The sequence below is a fragment of the Phyllopteryx taeniolatus genome, chromosome 1, assembly GCF_024500385.1.
Source record: "Phyllopteryx taeniolatus isolate TA_2022b chromosome 1, UOR_Ptae_1.2, whole genome shotgun sequence".
In the NCBI taxonomy this organism is placed as follows: Eukaryota; Metazoa; Chordata; class Actinopteri; order Syngnathiformes; family Syngnathidae; genus Phyllopteryx; species Phyllopteryx taeniolatus.
Genome location: NC_084502.1, coordinates 7033969 through 7054524, shown reverse-complemented (window position 1 = coordinate 7054524; position 20556 = coordinate 7033969). Strand labels below are relative to the sequence as shown.

The following is a 20556-nucleotide window of genomic DNA, read 5'->3' as shown; positions in this document are numbered from 1 at the left end:
AAGTCTGTCAGTGATGTTTCCAGTGGATCATTACTCCAGGATAATACGGTGACATTATTTGCTTTACAAAAGGATCTTGTCCGGTGTTGACCTAGTGACTCACCGCCTTTCTTTTCAGTATGAAGTAAAGTGTAAAGTGTATAGTTTGTGTATATGCGATTGACTGGCAACCAGTCCAGGGTGTACGCCGAAATTGAGGATAAGTGCAAAATGGTCAAATATATTCCCCCCCCCCATGAAGAGGCACGATTTAGTCTGAATAGACATTACAATAAGTATGCGACTAGTACAATGACATCAAAATGCTTGCCGCAACATTGGATTCATATTCAAAACTAGAGTTTTCTCTTTACATTTAAGCATTTTATATTAACCGCGTCGGCTAACTTGTGAACACAACAAAACTATAGCCTCCAGTCCGCTTCCTTAGAAAAAGTTATTATTTCCCAGGATACCTGAAGGCAACAGCAAACGAGGTTGACAGCTGCATGAAGTGGGAGTTGTGACGTCACCGCAAGACGCCGCTCCATTTTCTCAGTTAACTTTTGTCAAGCTGCAATGAATGCAGATCGTCTGCGTTGGTTTGGTATGACCACACTTCGCTTGTAAAAATCTTTTTTTTTTTTTTTTTTCTCTTGGGCTGAGCTGAAATGAAAATTAAATCATTTATTATTATTATTATTTATTTTTTTTTAATTCCACGAATTTAAATGACAAGTAATTCTTGAGTCACTTGCAAGCCGTATTCCAAAATGACTGCCACGGAAAAGTGAAACGTGAAATCGTAATCGTTTGGCACTGAAAAGTTATTTCGAAAACCGTTACAACTTGCTTGTTGCTTTATTTTGGAAGCTGTCAACGGAAGTGGTTTGAGTTGAGTAGTTCAAACTTGTAATTGAGGGCGGGCGAGGGGCAGTAAAATTTTCCTCTTTTTTTTTTTTTTTTGTGCCACTTTCTTTGTTGTTTTTGGACTGCACAGAAATAAGTGACACCGTTTCGCCAACACTTTTGTGAGTCGAACCGAATGTTTCCATTTGGCGCTGCCGTCTTATCGCCACTTGCGTCTTTTTTGGGCGCCGTCAGATTTCCACGTCGCAAAAGTTCTCATTGAACGATGAGCGCCACTCAAGTCTTCACTTTAAATCAAATATTTGATCGGCGAGCGGGACGAGGATGACAATTGCACTTCAGTCCACGGGTACGTTATTATTATGACTTTTAAAATCCATCCATGTTCGTTTCGTTGGAGAAACAATCCACTGATGATCGTTAGCGACTGATGACGTCTTGCCTCGCTTTATTTGCATGCGATAATGGCTATTTTATTTACAGCGTTTTGTTTGATTCGATGTGACATTTAAGGGACAATAAAATCCAGTGCGGGACTTTTTTCTTTTTTTTTTTGTAGCTGCCTTTGGATGTGAAATGTGAAAGTTGCACTTAAGGTTTCATTATAGTGATCTTTATAATAATCCTTATTGCAGACACATGTCCGTGCATAACAAGAACACAGAAGAAGAAAAAATTACAATAGAAGATTAAAAAAAAAAATATATATATATATATATATATATATATATACAACGTACAAAACTACTTATTGAAATTCTGTAGCATCTTTTAATTGGACTTGTATGATGTGTTTCTCCGACTTGTCTGGTCGACACAAAGCTGAAGATCAGCTGTCTTAATAGTGGCTCAAAGGTTGGCACCGTTCCTTTTTCCTCTCCCTTTCTGATGATCATTGAGTCACTTCAGCGGAGTGTTTCCCAAAACCTCCCAGTTTCTCTTGGCACACCACCAAACGTAAATGTCACCCAAAGAGTGTGTTGTGATGCGTGCTTGGACCTTCTGAAAGAGCCATTTCATTGTTCTCCATTTCAGTGTACATTGCTGCCATTGATAGTTGAACAAAGGCAACAATGAATTGAAGAAATTGGAATGAATTTCCCACGGGACACCTGAGCGTCTTCCGGCACGCTGGTTCCGAATCACCGCTTGAGACGAGAGCGCAGACACTTGCGACACTTGCGAGACTCGCTCGCAGCTGCACGGCCACGAAAAACCCTTTCTGTGAGAATCCTTCATGCCGGAGGACCTTTGGAATTCTCCGGTGACGGAGTCGGCCATTCGACAACCCTTTACGTTGTCTGCGATGTTGCACTGACATCTCTTCATCTGGGATTGGTCCCGATGATGATGATGTTGATGATGATGATGATGGCGCTTCAGCCCCCCCCCGCTTGGAAGTATCTGTGGAGTGGATATTTTGTGAATTAGCCCCACTGTTCCGCGACACAGAGAACTACTTGCCCATTTCTTCTTTCTTTGGTCTCGATCACCTTTTTGGCCGCCCCAAATCATCCGGCAGACGCTCGCGGAGTGAATCCTTTCAGATGCTCACCAGATACGCTGACGCGATGCCACACATGATGACCGTTCAACCTCCAAGTTTCTGTGTGATGTTTGAGACGCATTCCGCCCCCCCAGAACATTTTGATCAGTCCAGTCCGCATCTTCTCTTCAAATTTTACGAGCTTCATAGGATTCGAAAAACGACTTTTGAAAGTGCAATCGTTTCTCTCTCTTGGCCTTCAAATGTAAAGTGCCTTCAAATGCAGCATTTGCGGGGACTCGACTCCGTTCCCGCCTTATGATAGCACATGACCTCCCTTTTTTTGTTTTTTTGGTTTCTTTATTGTGCCTGATAAACCACAGCTGTGCAATAACACCTCACCTGCTGTGCTGTGTCATGCGATTCATCTTGGGGGAGGGGGTTGTGTTGCACTGAAGGTGCAATTAGGATTAATTGAGCTTGAGTGATGACAGGCTACCTCACGCTTTGTGGTCTCATGTAAGTTTCGGGGGGGGGCGGGGTGATGAGTCAGCGCACGATCACAAGCGTGCCACGCCGTTCTCAGTGTTTTTTTTCATGTAAAAGCCGACTCTCTCCTGGATTTCATTTATTGCGAAGATGCTCTTTTATGAGCGTCACGTGTTTTGCATGTGCCCCATCCTAACATAGCTCAAATAAGTGGTTGCGAGTCGTGCACCATAATTACGGATCGTCCCGCCGATCCGTCTTCCTGCAGTGCAGGAAACACAACTCCGACCTTCCTGTGAAAATGTGCAAATAATGCAAGTGGGTCAGTTCGGGAGACACATTGTCACATTGTCACATTGTCATGGCACGCCACTGGAAGCGCATTCCAGTCCGAGCGCACATTCGATTGAGGTCAGGCCAAAACAAAGATGGCACTTGGTTCTGGTTAAAAGTATTCCCCAAATTCCTTCATTATAACTCCAATGGAATTTAGCTCATATCATTATAAAGATCATGAGTTGTGTCGTGGAATTTGACAACCCCCCTTTTTCCTTCAAGCGTACACTGACTGCATTGATGTAGTCAGGGTGAGTGCTGCTGATGAATATGTTTATTTATTGAGGGGGTCGAATCTGCAGTTATTCACTCTTCTCTCTGCAAATGGAAATCTGAAAAGAAAGTTATTATTATTATTATTATTATTATTTTAGGACAACCTGTTTAGAGCTCCAAACAATGTGTTCTAATCCGAGTACAAAGGCACTAAATTCATCCTCGGATTCATCTTTTTCATGAGCCTTTATTCCTTGACAATTGGGATACCCAAACTGCAGATTAAACGTCATGCTGGCCTCGTATTATAATTATTATTATTATTTACTTTTTGTTGTTGTTGTTTTTTTTCATTTGCAGCCAGAACTGGCTGAACACAAGTGGAAGAGAAGATCAGATACACAAGGAAGAGAGGTTGGTTGGCTCTGGGAGAGTAAAATGAACATTAAGTTGGAGGCTCCATTGAAACCAATAAAAAGAAAAATCCAAATTGGCAGAGTTGTAAGACAGTTAAAAACTGCCGCACATGGTTCCAGAATAGCAAAAAAATTGCTGAAGACGTGCGCTTGCCAGCTGGCAAGGAAAGACTTGCTAGAATGTATGATTGGAAAGAGAGAAGCAAACACGTCGGCCACGATCAACAGCGAGTAATGCCTCATTGATTGATTGATTTTTTTTCAATTTGTATTTCTTTATTTCTATTTTTTAAGGGCTGGACGATTAAGCCAATCTTTTTTTATGGGTCACATACATTTTTTTCCCCAAAAAGTATTTGTCCTCTGAGCAGCTTCAGTAGGCTGCTGATGCGCACCGTTTACTCTGAAGCGAACAGAGACGAGCTAGTTTGCTGAAGAAGCACCGTTTCGTCAGTCAGTTGGAGTCTGTTTGAGCTTGCCCCCCCCCCCCCCCCAAAAAAAATACACTGTTTATAGGCTTTTAAAGTAAAGAGTTTAAAGAAATAAGAAGACCAAAGCAAGTAGCGCGGGAGGGAAAACTGCTGCAAAGAAACTAGACAACATGAGTGGCCTTATTTCACATTGTTTTCCGTATGACAGGAGCCCAGCAATTGTTGGCAATTGGGCTGCACGTTGTCAAAGATAGATTGCAAAAGCAGTCGTTTATCTACACACACGTCGACTTCAATGGTGGTAGCAGCTGTTGTGATGATGAACTGCGTGCAATCCGCACTGTCGCTTATCCACCGGGGTTTATTCCCATCAAGTCAGCGTATCACCTTTTACTCGACTACTTCCGCCGCTGTGACTCCTTGACAAGTGTTATTTTTTTTTTTATTCACGCCGTGGGTGAGTTAATTTTTTACCTTGAGGCGGCTCGGACTTTGTAATATTATTTTTTTTGAACCTGTACTGCTCGGTCATGCAATATAATATGGCTTTTTAGTGCCACAACAGTTCTGCCGTGCGACACGGTAGTTTAATCTCTTCCCGCTATTGTTTGTATTGTGATGAATATTTTTTTGTAAATGTAGTCGGAAAGAGCAAGCGAGGTTTGAGAGGGGCCAGACGCAGAGAAAAGAAAGGAGACAACAAACAAACAAAGAAAAACAACAACAACAACACTGTGCTGCCAACTGGTGGTTTGTTTAATTTACTTCACCATGCTTTCTTTTAACAGATTTGTAAGGAAGTAGTTGATGTGTTCATTGCCATTCAAGTTTTTTTTCAAAGTGCTATGGAAAAACACAAAAACAAAATTAGTTTTCTGTATACTGCAATGAGTGACTTCAGACATGAGATGACTTTGTCCTCACATACGGTACTTGGCAGAATACAACCACTTGGATATGGAGGTCTGCAATCACTCCGCGTGTCGGCACGACCACGTCGTATTTTTTTGTTCTTCTACATTCGCATATTGTGCATCATGTTAACTTGTCTGAGAGGGAAACGTTTAAAACAAGGTCCACAACTCGCAGATGGCTACGGCCATATTCCTCTTAGTAGAAAATGTCCATCTGTCTCAAGTGTATTTGTCGCAGGCTGTTTTTATACGTCCTAGCATTCTTGCGTAAAGCGTTTCACAACACTTGCACGTACAGTTTTCTATTTTGAAGCTCCCGCATGTGAAAGAAGATTCAATGTTCTGCTGTGTCATTGGTAATTCAGATTTGGCCGTCTACTGTATGTATGTGGGTTAGGGCAAAACGAGCAGAATTTCCCCTGAGGTCTCAGCTCAAGACGTGCGTGACATGCAGTAACCCCGATCCTGTCACTGTTTTCACGTTGATTTCCTTATTCTTACTGCGTTTATTTTTGGCTGACGCTCTTTCTGGCTCGGCGCAAAACTTCTAGATGGCTTCACGTGTCCGCCTCGGTTGACCCGGCGGTGAGCTGTCTGGACTTGTTTTTAATCACAGAGTGGTTAATGGGTGATTTCTTTATTTTTGTTTTTTTTCTGTGTGTGCGCCTTTTTAGGTTTACAAAAGGAGATAAGGGGGCAAACAGAAAAACAAGAAGGGACGTTAAGACTTCCTTGGCGCACTCGCGAATGGAGAACTGGCGGCCAGCTGACTTGTGCCCCCTCTGAACATGCTGGCTCTGAGTGTGGAGCAGGGCAGGCGAGGGGGTGCTAAAGTGGACCGTCTGCAGAACGGAGCTGCTGTTGGACGGCCGGGCCGCCAGTCTCCCGAGCAGGGGTGGAACATCAGGGAGAGGATCTCCCAGTGGGAAGGTCGCAGCAAGGATGTTGCAACGAAGGTCAACCCTCTGAACGTCGCTCAAATTCCGTCTGAGGATGTCCTGCGCGACGGCTGTTCGAACAAAGGCACGACCGGAGGCCTTCATCTTAAAGATCTCTCTAAAGCTCAGAGTTTGGATTTAGATTTTCGGGAATCTCAAGCGCAGACAAGAAACGGTAGGATTGGTAAAACGTCTGAGCCCTTGCAGAAATGCAACACAAAAGATTTAACCTCTACCCCAGGAAACAAACCGATGTTGCCTTTCTTAGATTCCAACACAGACAAAATAACAGTCGATGGCGAGCTAAAACCCGACTCTATCTCAGATGGTGATGTCGTGTCCAAACATCTACCACTCGTAGCCAATGACAACGAAGACAACATGCCCGCTGGGAACTTTTATACTTCTCGGGGTTTCTGGCGGAATCTCGAGGAGGACCGATTTCTTTGGGAGAAAGGCGCAAGGTCCTTAGGCGAAGCTCCTCCAAAACCACAGCGGACGTTCAAGTATCAGGGAGCCAAAAAGGACGCAGTGCCACGGAGCAGCAGATCAACTCACACCAACCAGCCCAGTGGAAGAGGTCGCAGGGGAGCCCACCCGCCAAGCTTCCCACCTCCTCCATGTCCTGTCGCCAGGACCAACGGACTTTCAAGGCATAAAAATAACAGGTGGGTTGATGGACTAATGTTGCTAATTGAGAGGGATTATGGGCCAGTGAAATCTCTTATTTTTAAATTTAATACGTTCAACAACCAAGTTGTTCAGAATTCAACCCAAATGTTCCAGTAGTAAATAATAAACATAGGAACTTCGACTTTAAAGGTTGCGCTGTATACTTTTCCTACCTAAGGCAGACGTTCCAAATTGGGGCATGAAAAGTTGCAACTTGCGTTTGACAATGTTCATCTTCCAGTTTGATATTGGACTTGTATCGGAACTATTGTATTGTTACCGTAGTTTCTCGTGTATAATGCGCACCCCCAAAGTTGACCTCCAAATTATGGAAAACCCTTCTACCTATGTATAATGCATTTTTACAATGCATGATTTAGCTTCTAAACATATGATCAAAATGAAGTATTATCTGTATTTTGTTAGTTTTTTTCCCAAAGAATTATTCTGAAGTTAACCACTTTATTTGAACACGTAATAGTCTTTATTATTTACTTGCTCTTATTTTGAAATTCACAGCCCTACTTTTATTTAGTAAATGAGAAAACACACAGTTATGCTCATGTTTGATTACCCAGGCAGAATTTGTAAGATGGGTACAATTCCAGGCGAAACACATTTAATTTGATTTTAATGGGGTTCAAATTAAACGGTCAAGCCTTTCAGAAAAGCATTATCATTCAACAAAACATAACCATAAAGAAATGAATGATGGTTGTTGTTCAGTCATCAGTCGTATTTACAAGAACAACAACAGTGTATATTAACTTGCACAACTGTACATATATGCAGTCATACGTACCCCCGTCATATTGGAATCAAAGTGTAGGTTACAACCGTTTCATAACCACTAGGTGGCGGTGGCATATTAGAATGAAAGTGTACACCTATCTCATAACCTCTAGGTGTCGGTGGTGTTTTGGAATGAAAGTGTACAGCTTTTTCATAACCTCTAGATGGCGGCATACGTTTATAAAATGTGAACGTTTCCCCCCCCCTTATATCTATGTATAATGCGCACTATACACGGAAATGTGCATTATACACGAGAAATTACGATAATTATCGATTCAGTACAAGAATAGTCATTCTGTTTTTACTATATCAGCAGAAATGGTTATTTTTAGTGTTATTAAGGCCTTGCTCTGATAGATGTGGCGGCTTGCATCCAAGTGTGATGTCACATTGTATCTGCCAGCATTATTCCCTACTATTTCAGAATGTTGAACCCCCACCACCAAACCTCAGCAGCGTCGTCATCTCTTGGCTTGCTCGTGCGCTCGCTGGCATTCACTTACATAACTGTCGATCATCCAAGTCCTGACTTGTTCACGAATATGACCTCAGACAAGGCAGGCCTGTGACGGTCACACCCATGTGGTTGTGTGACGGTGATATGCTTGAATATTATATTCTATGAGGTATTTAACACATTCACTGCCATTGACGGCTTTAGAAGTCAAATATCCATGTTAACTGGGAAGGCTGGCGGTGAATGGGTTAATGTCTACATTCTCAACTATGTAAATCTGAGTTGACATTTGCACATATTCACAGTATAAAATACTGTTTAGACTAAGGCTTGACTTTCGATAATTACTTTGAATTAAATTGGCATTATCTACCAAATGTAACTGTGTAGCTTTTTTTTTTTTTTTTTTTACATCTTGCATCGGTTTAGCTGCATCTATAAGTACTGCCTGAGTCCTCCTTACATATAAGTGTATTGTTACTTGTGAACTCAGCAGACATTAGGCAAGGGAGGTTAATTTATATCATGCAATTTGCGCACAAAGGCAGTAATTCAGATGAATCAAAGAAACATCCGAAGCAAAAATGAAAACAGAACAAAAAAGCAAATTGTCAAAGCAAATTGAAACTGCACTACAGGTATTACCTAAAGTAAAGAGCACACACATATACATAAATCCTAATGGAAGACATAATGAAAAAAAAAAAAAAGCTAAAGCTATTCCCTAGTTACTGTTAATTAATTAAGTAATAAATGGTTCATTTTCACACTGTTGCAACTGCATAAATCATTTCTTAACAGTTTATCACAAAACATGACAGATGGCATCACCTGGAGCTAACAGTATATACGTCACGGCGACTGTCTATTTCTATCATTTTCTAGGTGTCAACGTAATGAAACTAAGACTATTAAGGTAACAGCATTATGTGAATTGCCTTTCACTTGTCTTCCATCCCATAATTCTACAGGAGGTCCTTTGAGTACGAGGATGCGCTTCATCCGACGGTGAAGCAAGGCACGCTGGGAAGCCAGGCTCGACACTCAGGCCTTCACCATGCATATTCTGATGATAATATTTATGAAGACATTGTCTGTGAGTTAACCTTGGGTGTTTTTCTTCAAAGTTAGCGATCGCCTGGTTTGCATTTTTGTAGTCAACGGGCAAAGATTTTAGCGACACGCAACACACGATGAGACTTTTCATGCTCAATTGTTTTTGTGTTTGGAACAGTACTTCACATTTCGACATGGGATGAAGTTATGCTGTTTTTGTTTTTGGAGTGCCATACACACATGCAGTACCGTAAATAAACGGAGGATGGCCCGATGGCATATACAGTACGTCGCTGTCACTGACCATGCACGTGTAGTTAATAACAGTCATATTACTTGACTATTCTCTCGGACTCATCATCTTTGCGCGCAGGCGACCCTCGGGTCATTAATCTTGGCAATTGCAGCTATCTGTTCCACGCTTGAAATTTGGGGTTTATTGAGTTTGATTCGGTATTTAAATTTCTGCCATTACTTGGTTTCTCGTCAGGTGAAGTGACCAGAGATAATCCTTATGAGGATGTCAAGTTAGTCCCAATGTGCCTTCCTATCGCCAGACTTCACGGCACAAAGGTAAGGAATCGATACAGTGAACCTTCAATAATCGCAGTTCAGCATTTGCAAATTTGCCTATTCATGAATTTTTTGAGGGAACCTATCGCTTGCTATTTGCTCAGGCGAACGCCATGTCTAATATAATAATTCTGCTTTGGGGGCATCTGGTGGTATCTTGGTGCCAAGCAGCTATGTTGAACTGGAGGGAGGGTCTTCATTGAGTCAGGCCATAGCCATGTCGAGTAGAAAAAAAGTGCTTTGCCGCCATCTTGTGGCATCTTTTGGCAATGAAAGACCTTTTTGGGCGAGTGTCAATTCGGCCTGGATTTTTGCTATTTGCAGCAGTTTCAAATTGCGGGGATTCACTTTAGAGCAAAAGTTCCCGACAAAGTCATGACATTGACATTCTTACAAACTGTTTTACAGCTCCACACAAAACCCCAGCCCATAAAGGGGGGCTCTGGCAAAGACGTGAGGAAGACAATGCCACCTTTAAGGGCAACCACTGCAGATACTGCCAAGCCTGCCACCCCCCGGCGCATAAGCGATTATAAAATGCAGAAGACACCTCAGGTAATAGTTTGATTTTGTCATCGCCTTCCACGCGACATTCAGCCCGTGATACAGCTCTGCTGCAATGTGGTAGAACGAGTGACGTCATCCCCCTTAAGGTGGAGGATACAAGTGAAGGCGGTGTTGTGTGTAGCAGGAAGTAGAAGACTGAACGAGCGAGAGAGAGCGGTAGAGCGACTTAGGAGCACGTTTATGCGAATAAAGACGCAACAACATGAGCCATGGCGGTAGAAAGTGACTTGACAGAGACGATCTTTAACAGGAAGGTACTGTAGCAATTGAAACTTATCTTTAAAACTATATGTAATGGTAGTCATATGTAATTTGACCTTACGATAACAACTTCAAAGAGTTTAGATGCAACGCTGACTTGTATTTACGAGAACAAACCCTGATGTTGCTGTTCTATATTACCTATTCATGCCAAGACTCTCAGCTTGTGTCGGCGTTCACGTTACTACTGTTCAGAGCTCTGTGCCGGAAATCGGTGTAAATGTTTATTTCGAGACATGATGTTAAAAGTTGAACACGTACTGTACATTCTTTCACTTGACTGTTGTAGCTCGTAACCACGTAGCCACGTAGCCACGTAGCCACGTTTGCCACTGTCCAATAAAGTCAAACCCAATCTTTTCCCGGGACGCTGGTTGATTTTGAGGATATAATAATAAATCATAATCATAGGTCAAATTCCAGATTGTACAACCTCCAGGGGCATTCTGCATTGGAGGGTTGACTGAACCCCCCCACGTCCATTGTACTGGCAGTGCCCATTTGGCCTGTTCAAATGTTCGACTTCCTGTGAGGACTTCCACTCTGGAGTTTGTGTCCGCTCGCAAACCTCCATTTTCAATGTCGGATTTAACATGATTCATTATCATTATTATTATTATTTCTTAAATAGCTTTTCGCCATTTATGCCACGCTTCTCGGTGATCACCATTCTGTAATGGCTACAACGTCAAGGGGTCTAACAGATTCGTGTGTGTCCTTGTCTGTGCGTGCGTGTGTGTGTGTGTGTGTTTTCAATCACACAGTACGTTAATAAGATTGAGACCATATTTGATGACAAGCGAGGTAGGAAGAGAGTGAAGAATCAAGGATTTCCAGTACGAGGTGAGACGTACACATTGGCAGCCGCACACGCAGACTTGCAGCTTCACCTATCCTACATGTCCCACGTGTCTGTATTCTAAGTGCTACGTATAAAATACACACAAGGACCAACGTGGCCGACAACGCCAGTTGAGAAACAAAGGCCGACTGTCTGCAAGCGACGCCGCTTAGAAGCCCTTTCCGCGCCGCTGCGTCTCGCTAATCTCTTCCTTTTTTTCATTTGCAAGGGGAGACCAGTGGAACCGAGAGCGACCCTGAAGACAACGGCAAAGGTATCGCGCGGAAGGGGGCCGTTTTACGTGTCTGCATTTTCCATTTGTGTGAAAGATGACGTCACCAATGACGCCCAAAGTATCAGCAATATGACTTCATTTGACGCTCGACTGGGATAATATCCGAGATTCTTAGCGACGCCGCCTCACTTAATGTCACACTTTATGTTTGAAATGGCCATCAAAACAACGGGGAATCGCTAAACTTACCGTAAAATGTAAGCTCAGGGTGTCGGCGAAACCTTCCAAAGACGTACGAATATTTTTCCAAAATGAGCCTTTCAAATGACTCGTAACCCTAAAAGCTGTCCTCAAAAGCTCTTCAAATGCCACTGAGAGAAGAAAGACTTTTTCCATTTTTTCTGTAAACAAACAATCCAAACACATTTAAACATAATATATTGAGACAGAGCAAGAGTAATGGATCACATCGAAATATTGTGCGGACAGTATAAAGAGTGACGGGATGACCCGATGCACAGATTTGAAATATTGTCATATAATAAGAAACCTTTCAAGCCTTAAAAACCCGCAGATCCTCAGAAATGTGCCGACGATTAATATTTAAGTGTAAGAATAATTGGGTTTAAATGGAAACGGTCCCATCATATGAATAATTGCATCTTCTTTTGATCAAAGTGTGGCAGGAGATTGTTTGTCGTTTGATGTTGAGAGCGTAGACATTGCCGGAATTATAGTACAGTACTTTCAGACATTTGTGTTCCCAGTTTTGCTGGCTTGTTTTCTTGGTCCGAATTTGCTTGAAATATAGAAAAAAAGCAAACTATAAAAACTTCCCTGTTGTGCTTTGACCTTAAAAAAGTGACCAAGAAATACATTTTCTACCAATCACAGCAAACTTAAGTTTTGTGAAATGTGGACTCTTGACTGCGCGGTGGTTTGCAGGTTTGAGGAGATCCGTGCGCAGACGGTCGACGCTGAAGCGCAGGTCCGGCTACCGCACGCTGGAGAAAGACCTGATCCAGGCGCAACAGCAGCAGCTTTTCCAGATCTTTGTGGTGGTGTCTCTGAGGAAAGGCTCGCCGGCCAACACCTACTCCCCGGAAATAACACAACAGTTCCCCAAAATGGTCCATTGCTTCTGACTTCTTCTGATGATCGATGAACTGATTGATTGTGATTTTTCCCTGTAGCAAGTGTAAATATGTTCTTCCACTTGACAGCGCCTCGTGGATTTGAAATGTGAGTTGTTCCGTTTCAGTTTGAAAAGTCATCCAGACTCTCGAAGGAAGCCGAAGATCAACTGAAGGTCATTCCCAAATTCTGCTTCCCTGACATACGTGACTGGAAGCCTTCAGCGCACACACCGAGGTCAGCCATTTCGCATTGCATCAATGTGTAAAGGATACGCTTCAGAAAACCAATGTCAGTAAATACAGTTCGGCGCTACATAGTTCGCTCAGCAGTTTTCAGTCTGATGCAGTCCAACCACAATAACAAAGATATTGTTCCAAAAAGTGGCTTCTCTGGATACCAACACTAACCAAACTGAGGATTACTATCATCTCAGTAAAGGCAGCATTTGTGATTGGCAGGTATAGCTCATGTTGTACCTGCTAAGTGTCTATCTTCGTTGGTCCGCGATGACTATTATTACCCGCACCGCAATGACCTACTTCCTCTTTGTGCTCCTCCTCCTCAAAGTGAACATTCCCAATATCCCTCAATGTTCATCTTCGCGATGTCTTACTCGTTTGCTGTGTAAAAAGACAATTCCAATCGGCATCAGTGAATTTGGATCTTTGAAGGCCTGACGATCGAGTTTTTGTGTGTGTGTTTTTGCAGCGAGACCTTCTCCTTCGTCCTGACTGGAGAGGACGGGAGCCGCTGGTTTTGTTACTGCCGTAAGATCCTGGTGAGTCACTTTGGTGTGATGTTTTTGTGATGACATGGCAGCCGGCCACACGCTTACTCAACTCTGGAGGCCCAGTGCGTGTGAGTCGCAGACCATAAACCACATGACTGGAAGCGGGGAAGAATATCCCCCGTTTTTTGTTTTACAGGGAGCCGTCAAAACACTTTCTTCTTTTTGGGTTGAAGTTATATGGCCTTGCTGTTGTATTGTGCGGCTTTGGCCGATTGTGCGCTGGCCGAGATCTTGAGTTTTACCGTTGCATACAATTGCTGCTTCTGTCATAAACAAGACTCTTGTTACACTGACTTAGCTATTTATTGCCTTTGACTATAAAGGGCTTTTAAACCCAGCTTTGTTTGCTGTAAAGTCTCCTGCTGTCAAACCTAGTGTTCGCTGAGCTGTTAACAATCGGGCATTGATGTCATAGGTGTGTCTAACATCCAAAATCTTTGTCTTCTTAAAGCCCAGCGGAAAGGGCAAAAGGCTCCCCGAGGTTCATTGTGTCGTCAGCAAGTTGGGCTGTTTTAACCTGTTTGCCAAGGTAAAGCAAGCACACACTGCCGCAGTGAACATTTTTTATTCAGGCGACACAGCGGTTTTTACAGCGGGGCAGCGACCAACCATTTTGATAGACTACATACGAAATAATCTTGCATTTTCACTTTGAGGTGACAAGAATTTGTCTGCCGCCTCCTTCTGCACAGATTCTGGAGGAGGTGGAGCGGCGCCGAGAGATTTCCCCGGCACTAGTGTACCCTTTCATGCGCAGTGTGATGGAAGCGCCTTTCCCAGCTCCAGGCCGCACAGTCATGGTCAAGAGTTTCCTTCCTGGCTCTGGGAATGAGGTAAACCACTGAAGGGAAGTGTTAATTAGCAGTTTTGTCTTTCTTCTTCAACCACTCCATTCTGTGAGTTGTGTGAGGCTGTCTGCGGAAGGCTGCATCCTCTCTTTCAGAGAGATTTGGAAACGATAAGTTCAAGGATTCAAGGGCTTCAATTGTCATGCCAACACACATTTATGCATGATATGGCACGGAATTCCACACCCGAGGTCTCAATACTTGTTAAATATGAATAGTATAAGAAAATCAAATAAGACAAGATGAGCTAAAAAAAAGATAAAAATGCTTATTTGCAAGTTGTGAATGTGTGCAAAGGTGCAAATGCAGCAAGGATTTGGATGCAGTGAAAATACAAATGTCAGATGCTTGAATTGCACATAATATTTACATGATATTTTCATGGTACTTGAAAAGAAGTGTTGATCGTGTCGGGGCGACAGAGCACTGTTCGAGTGTAATTGTCTAACAGCTTCCGGATAGAAGCTGTTCCTGAGCCTGGTGGTCCTGCATCGGATGCTCCGTAGCCTCCCGCCTGAGGGGAGCGGACGAAAGAGGACGGGTTGCGTCCCCCACGATCTTCTGAGCAGCCTTTACTGTCCCTTTGAAAATATATGCTTGTTTATCCACAAGTTCTGGAGTTTGAAAATACCAACATTTTTATATGAACACATTTGTCTTTATAGTATTTAATAGTATATAACTTGATCAGGGATCTCGTTTTGATGTGCGTCCCGCGTCTGAGACGCACAAAAATTAGCAGGGACGCGTAAACTGCGATCAATTTGCATCTTATGACGCAGAGCAATGGCTTAGTACTCCGTAGTGTGCTGGAAATCCGGCAATGATTTTTCTGGGGGGGGGGGGGGGGGGGCGAGACGGGACTCTAGTGTGCGACTAATTGGGTCACATATGCTCTCTAGTTTCTGAATGATGCCTCAAAAAAAAAGAAACCAAAAACAGAGGGTATGTAGAGGTCCCAGTCACTTGAGGAAGAAAAAAACATTTCCGAGACTTAAAAGCACACACATGAAACCCATCATGGTCTCTAAACCAATCAGATAGTGAAGGGCGGGGACTCCCCATTTGATTTGCCGCGTGCGTGTCAGTGTGTGTGTGTGTGCGCGCTTTTGAAATGCAGGCGCTCGCGTACACGAAGCTTTAAGTTTTCTGACATAAAGTTGAGCTGCACAAATGGAATTGGTTCCAAAGCCTAACGCCACCGCGACGATGCGAGAACATTTTGGATTCAAACCAGATGAACGCGGCCTTCCCACTAACACCAACGAGCTGGTATGTCGAATGTGTATGAAGTCACAACAAAGACAACACAACTTCAAACCTCAGGGTGACATTTTAAACACAACCATCCCGCACGATTTCTTCAGCTGGGAACAAAAAACGCACGATGACATTTCCCGTTTCCCGGCATCTTGAAATCATGGAACTCTTGGCCCGATAATGCAAATACGGACGTGACGCCGGCATTCTGTGCAGTATATAGCGTACTCACTATTGTGAGAGATGTCGCCATCGAACATGTTGACAACGGAAAGGCTGCAGACTTTTGAATCGTCGTGCAAAACGGGTTGCTTTCATCTACTCGTTGTGTTGTTATTAATGTCGCTACTTGGCACTTTTTCTGAACCAACTGGAAACTTGATTGGCAGTATATTGCCTTTTAAAGGTAATAATGACTGTTTATACCTCTGTGCCAAATGTTTCATATTTGTTTGAGTCCAATTTTCTGTTTTGATCCAAGACATTTTATTTGTTGTTCTGCATTACAATGTCAATGTTCATTGTTATTAGAATTAGAATGTACTTGCATTATCATGCTCTAATATTATTATTATTATTATATCAGTCGTTTTTCGTGATGGTCTTGGGGAAAATATATCATCCTAAAAAATCCGGGACTCATATAGTCACAAGTGTAAAATGATGGATGCTTGATTACTTTCTGCTGAGTGCTGCCTCCACTTCAATGTGTTCCAATGCTAGATATTTCCCGCAAAGCACGTAGGGGGGTCACGAACTGAAATTTGCTCCAAAGATCCCGTTTTTTTAAATTGGGAACAATTCAGCGCAAAACTGGAAAGCCTTCAGATACACGTAAGCGTGATGGAAGGTTTTATCAGACCCCGGAATTATTTATGACTCAGTAATGTGAAACAATATTGCAATAGTCAAAAAACAAAAACAACAAACAAGCACAGCAAATAAATAAGAGCCCACTGTCATTGCAGGTGCTGACTTTGTGTCGTCCCGTCGACTCCAGACTGGAGCACGTGGACTTTGACACGCTGCTCCAGTGTCTCAGTGTGGGGAAGCTTCTGAAGGTGTTCGCCTCCCTTCTGCTTGAGAGGAGGGTCATCTTTGTTGCTGAAAAACTCAGGTGCCCCCACCCAAACACACACACACACACATCTGTTCTGTTCTTAATGGCACGCCTCAGGGAAAGACATCTCTTCACCTCGCCTCAAAGTTTGCCTTGGGTGTTTTATCGGACTTGCTAGTGCGCTGTCCCGTTGCGGCCACGCAGCGCTGGCACTGCTGTACCCGTTCACCTGGCAGCACACCTTCGTGCCCGTGCTTCCGACCAGCATGTTGGACATCAGCTGCTCGCCCACGCCTTTCCTCATCGGGGTGCTGGCCCCGAGCTTGCCGCAGGTTCTCGAACTCCCTATAGAGGAGGTCGGTCACAACTCGTTCTCTACTTTACTCAACTACCGTATTTATATTGTATTTACTTCTTGTGCGTCATGGACGACAAAGAGATATTGTTTTGTTTTTGTCGATGTTGGTTTGAACTCTTTTGTCTTTGCCTTCCTCGAATGTGAAGGATGCTCGACTCAAATGGTTTTGTTTTCTCTTGACTTTTCTTTCCAGGTGCTCATCGTGGATTTGTGTGCAGATGAGATTGTCACTCAGGTGTGTAAAAAAAAAAACAGTATTGCAATGTATTTTGGGATTGATGGGCTGAGCTTTGATTGATTGATTTTAGGATTATTATTCTTTTTTGAATTTCAACCAAACAGTATATGATTTATATGATTTTAAAAAAGAACAACAAAACAAACAAAATTGAAGTCAAATAGTATACTCATACCCCAATCTCTACTTCCTTAGAATCCGATATACACTAACTATTACTTTTTATGAACATTAATACAGTACTATAGTAATCTAATAATAAGTAAGAAATGCTAATATGTGCCAATCTTTATTCCTACTGTATATATGCTAATAGAATTGTATCAGTAACATCTTGTATATCAATGAAAAGAAAATGAAAATTCAACTACCACAAACAAAGCAAAAGCGACCATAGAAAACAATCACCTATGTCATATACATAGAAATGTCTTTATTGTTCCATATTGTAATATGGATTTCTATTGATGGTTATTGGTTAAGTTCAGAGATACCGCTGATATTTAGACTGCACCATATACAGCAAAAAAAATTCTGTGAGATAATAAAGCCCTCTGAATGCAGTTAATATTATTATTATTATTATTATGTATTTGAAAAAATCAATACAATGATGACAAAAAAAAAAAAAAAATCAAATTGTGTAACATTGCGCCTGCTTGCGGTGCAGCTCGGGGATGAGGACTGCATCCTGCCCAGTAAACTGCAAGCAGCATTGCAGCAGATTCTGGAAGAGCGGGAAGATATTCTGGAGCGGGACGACGGCGACGGCGACGACGACGACGCCGCGTCTGAAGGTCGGTCGCGACGGCGGCGCTTATTTGATTCGCGAGCCGCATTGGAGGACGGCCAGATCCTTCCGGGTTCCCGCGTGTATTTTGACACCGAGTCTATCGCCTCAATCGCACGATGCGCATACATACTCGTGAACATCTGCGTCCATTCAATTACAACACCGAACGTAAACATCTGGAGAAACTGTACATAATTCAAATCCGTCCGCCCATACACATAAATAATAAATAGCTTGCTTATCCGTCCGTCATGCACATACACCGTAAACATCTGCCGAAGAAGAAAAAGTCTAACCTTTCGGGTCGCATCCAGGCCAGCCGGTGGACCTGCGCTCCCTGGTGTCGGAGGCCTTTGTGCGCTTCTTCGTGGAGCTGGTGGGCCACTATCCTCTCCACATGGTCGAGTCGTCCAGCGGGAGCCGCGAGCTCCATCGCGACAACTTCCGCAAGTCTCACCCGTCGCGCGGCGTCCGTCAGTTCCTGCAGCTCTTCATGGAATCTCAGATGTTCGCCGGCTTCATTCAGGACAAAGAGCTGCGCAAGGGGGGAGGAAGAGGTAATGCTCATCGTGTCTCATTCATAAAAGCAAAAAAGCAAGGGCACCTTACGAAAGAATTGGGGCACTGTGTTCATTTTAACTCCAAAACGATGGGTCTGATTTAAACTCGACTGTACGTACACGCAGCACGACATGAAAGCGGATCTACTAACAGGGCGCACCCACGATCCCGAATGTTGGGCTTTGCAAGTTGGACGTAGCCTTTCTTTATATATCGAATACAAGATGACTTTCATGTGGCGGCTGGCTTCTCCAAACGTATCAGAGCGATAGACTGCCCTCCTGTGCAACTTGTTTCCCCCTCAAATAGTGAAGCCCTGCGTGGTTCGCGGTTTGACCTATTTGACCTCTGATATTGACTGAAAAGTCGCTTGTCACTGTTTTTGCGCTTAGGCCCGAGCCACGTCTCAAAAATATTGCTTTGGCTCCATCTGCTGGCATTTTGGGTGCCGAGCACCTATGTCGAACTCTGGAAATCAGCTTAATTTAGTCTGGTTGCCTCATAGCCGCTATTTGCAGAATAACAACAACGTTCATCAGTTTGAACATGATCTTGTCTTTGCAGTGCATAAGTTGGAAAGGATTTGCAAATCATTGGATTCTGTTTTGATTTAGCGTTTTACACAAGATCCCTACTTTGTTGGAAGTGGGCTTTGTTTAAAAAAACCAACAAAGAAACCTCAAATAAATCAAATCCCATTCGACACAGCACACACAATTCCTGCACCTTTATCCTTACGTGCACTGGAATATAATCCCACTGCAGTTTATGCGTCATTTTTTGGGGACGGATCAACATGCAATAATATCCGTAACGTGTTACTCCTTTACAGGTCTGTTTGAAGTCCGGGTGGCTGAATATTTGGACTCTTCTCCCGACCCGGAACCGAGCGGAGTGAACAAGTTTCTTAAAGGGCTCGGTGAGTCTTATGCTATCATTTGTAGGATTGTTATTCTTCCAAAAGTAACCGCTTTTTACCTCAGCTAATAACTGTTGGCTTATTTCAGGGAACAAGATGAAGCTGCTGCAAATGAAATGAAAATGATCAAGCAGCTTCTCCGTTTCCCGATTTCCACTCTTAAGTGACTTTTTAGGAAGTGATTGATTCCACTGGAAACGTCTTGGAGCTTTCCAGCCACAAATATGCCCTCTAATCGACCTCTTGTCAACGTGCGGCTGCAACAAATTCCGTCTGCGAGAGGGATCTTCTTCCAGTTGAGTCTTAATCCGCATGCGGAATGTAAACTAGTGTGCTTAGTAGCAGGTTGATACATGTTTTTTGTACATAGAAAGGCGTTTGTTTGCATCTGATCTTAAAAATTGAGACGTACTGCCTGAGCAGAACATTTGTGTCAGAATGAGTCTCCTCTCCCCAAGCGTAAACTGGATTTGTACATATTTATATTTTTATATACATTTTGCACATTAAGAACCTGTGAACTATTTTTTTTTTTTTTTTTTAATTTGAATTAAATCGTCAAGGACACTATTGCATTCATGGTTGTGTTTTCTTTGTGCGTGCTCCAACCTCCCATGAACACAGTCTCGCTAATAAGGCTGTTTGAATTTCGTGTTTTGAGAATGCACCAATAGATTTCGAAATAGATTTCGGCGGAAGTGGACGGATGGCTGGGTTTTTGCCTAGGCGCAGCAATTATCCCTCGATTTCGAAGCGCGGCTAAAAATCGCACAAGTAATTATCCATTGCGAGCAATCTTCACTTTTTGAGTCCAGTGCCTTGGGACGTGTCATTCAAAACCAACAGCGCTATTTTGTGGGGATTTGAATTGGAAAAAAATACCCATTGATTTGCTAATTTCACCCTTTGCTCCTCAATTATCGTCAATAAGCTCTTGAAATTTGAAGGTGGATAAGGAGACAATGTTCAAACAATTTTATCCTGGCAGGATATGTGATGGAAACGAGGAGGAACTGAAGACACGCAAGGATGGAATTTGATTTCAAAACAGGCTTAGGGT

General features: G+C 43.0%; 1 protein-coding gene across 4 annotated transcripts; it reads left to right on the top strand.

Annotated features, from left to right (window-relative positions):
• The first annotated feature begins 939 nt into the window (after nucleotides 1-939).
• On the top strand, nucleotides 940-20071 carry dennd2c (DENN/MADD domain containing 2C). Of its 4 annotated transcripts, XM_061767398.1 has the most exons (21): nucleotides 941-1198; nucleotides 3737-3790; nucleotides 5812-6250; nucleotides 6344-6743; nucleotides 8971-9095; nucleotides 9546-9628; nucleotides 10037-10183; nucleotides 11221-11299; nucleotides 11527-11571; nucleotides 12478-12662; nucleotides 12794-12903; nucleotides 13378-13447; nucleotides 13911-13988; nucleotides 14152-14292; nucleotides 16536-16684; nucleotides 16806-16983; nucleotides 17179-17220; nucleotides 17894-18020; nucleotides 18331-18573; nucleotides 19410-19496; nucleotides 19585-20071. In XM_061767398.1, exons 3-21 carry the CDS (start codon nucleotides 5926-5928, stop codon nucleotides 19614-19616), a joined length of 2646 nt encoding a protein of 881 aa, XP_061623382.1. In that variant the 5' UTR covers nucleotides 941-1198; nucleotides 3737-3790; nucleotides 5812-5925; the 3' UTR covers nucleotides 19617-20071. The 4 variants fall into 4 exon arrangements, with proteins under 4 accessions (XP_061623370.1, XP_061623382.1, XP_061623375.1 ...); XM_061767386.1 differs by having other exon boundaries at nucleotides 940-1198; nucleotides 5812-6743; XM_061767391.1 differs by lacking the exon at nucleotides 3737-3790 and having other exon boundaries at nucleotides 5812-6743.
• Nucleotides 20072-20556: the final 485 nt, after the last annotated feature.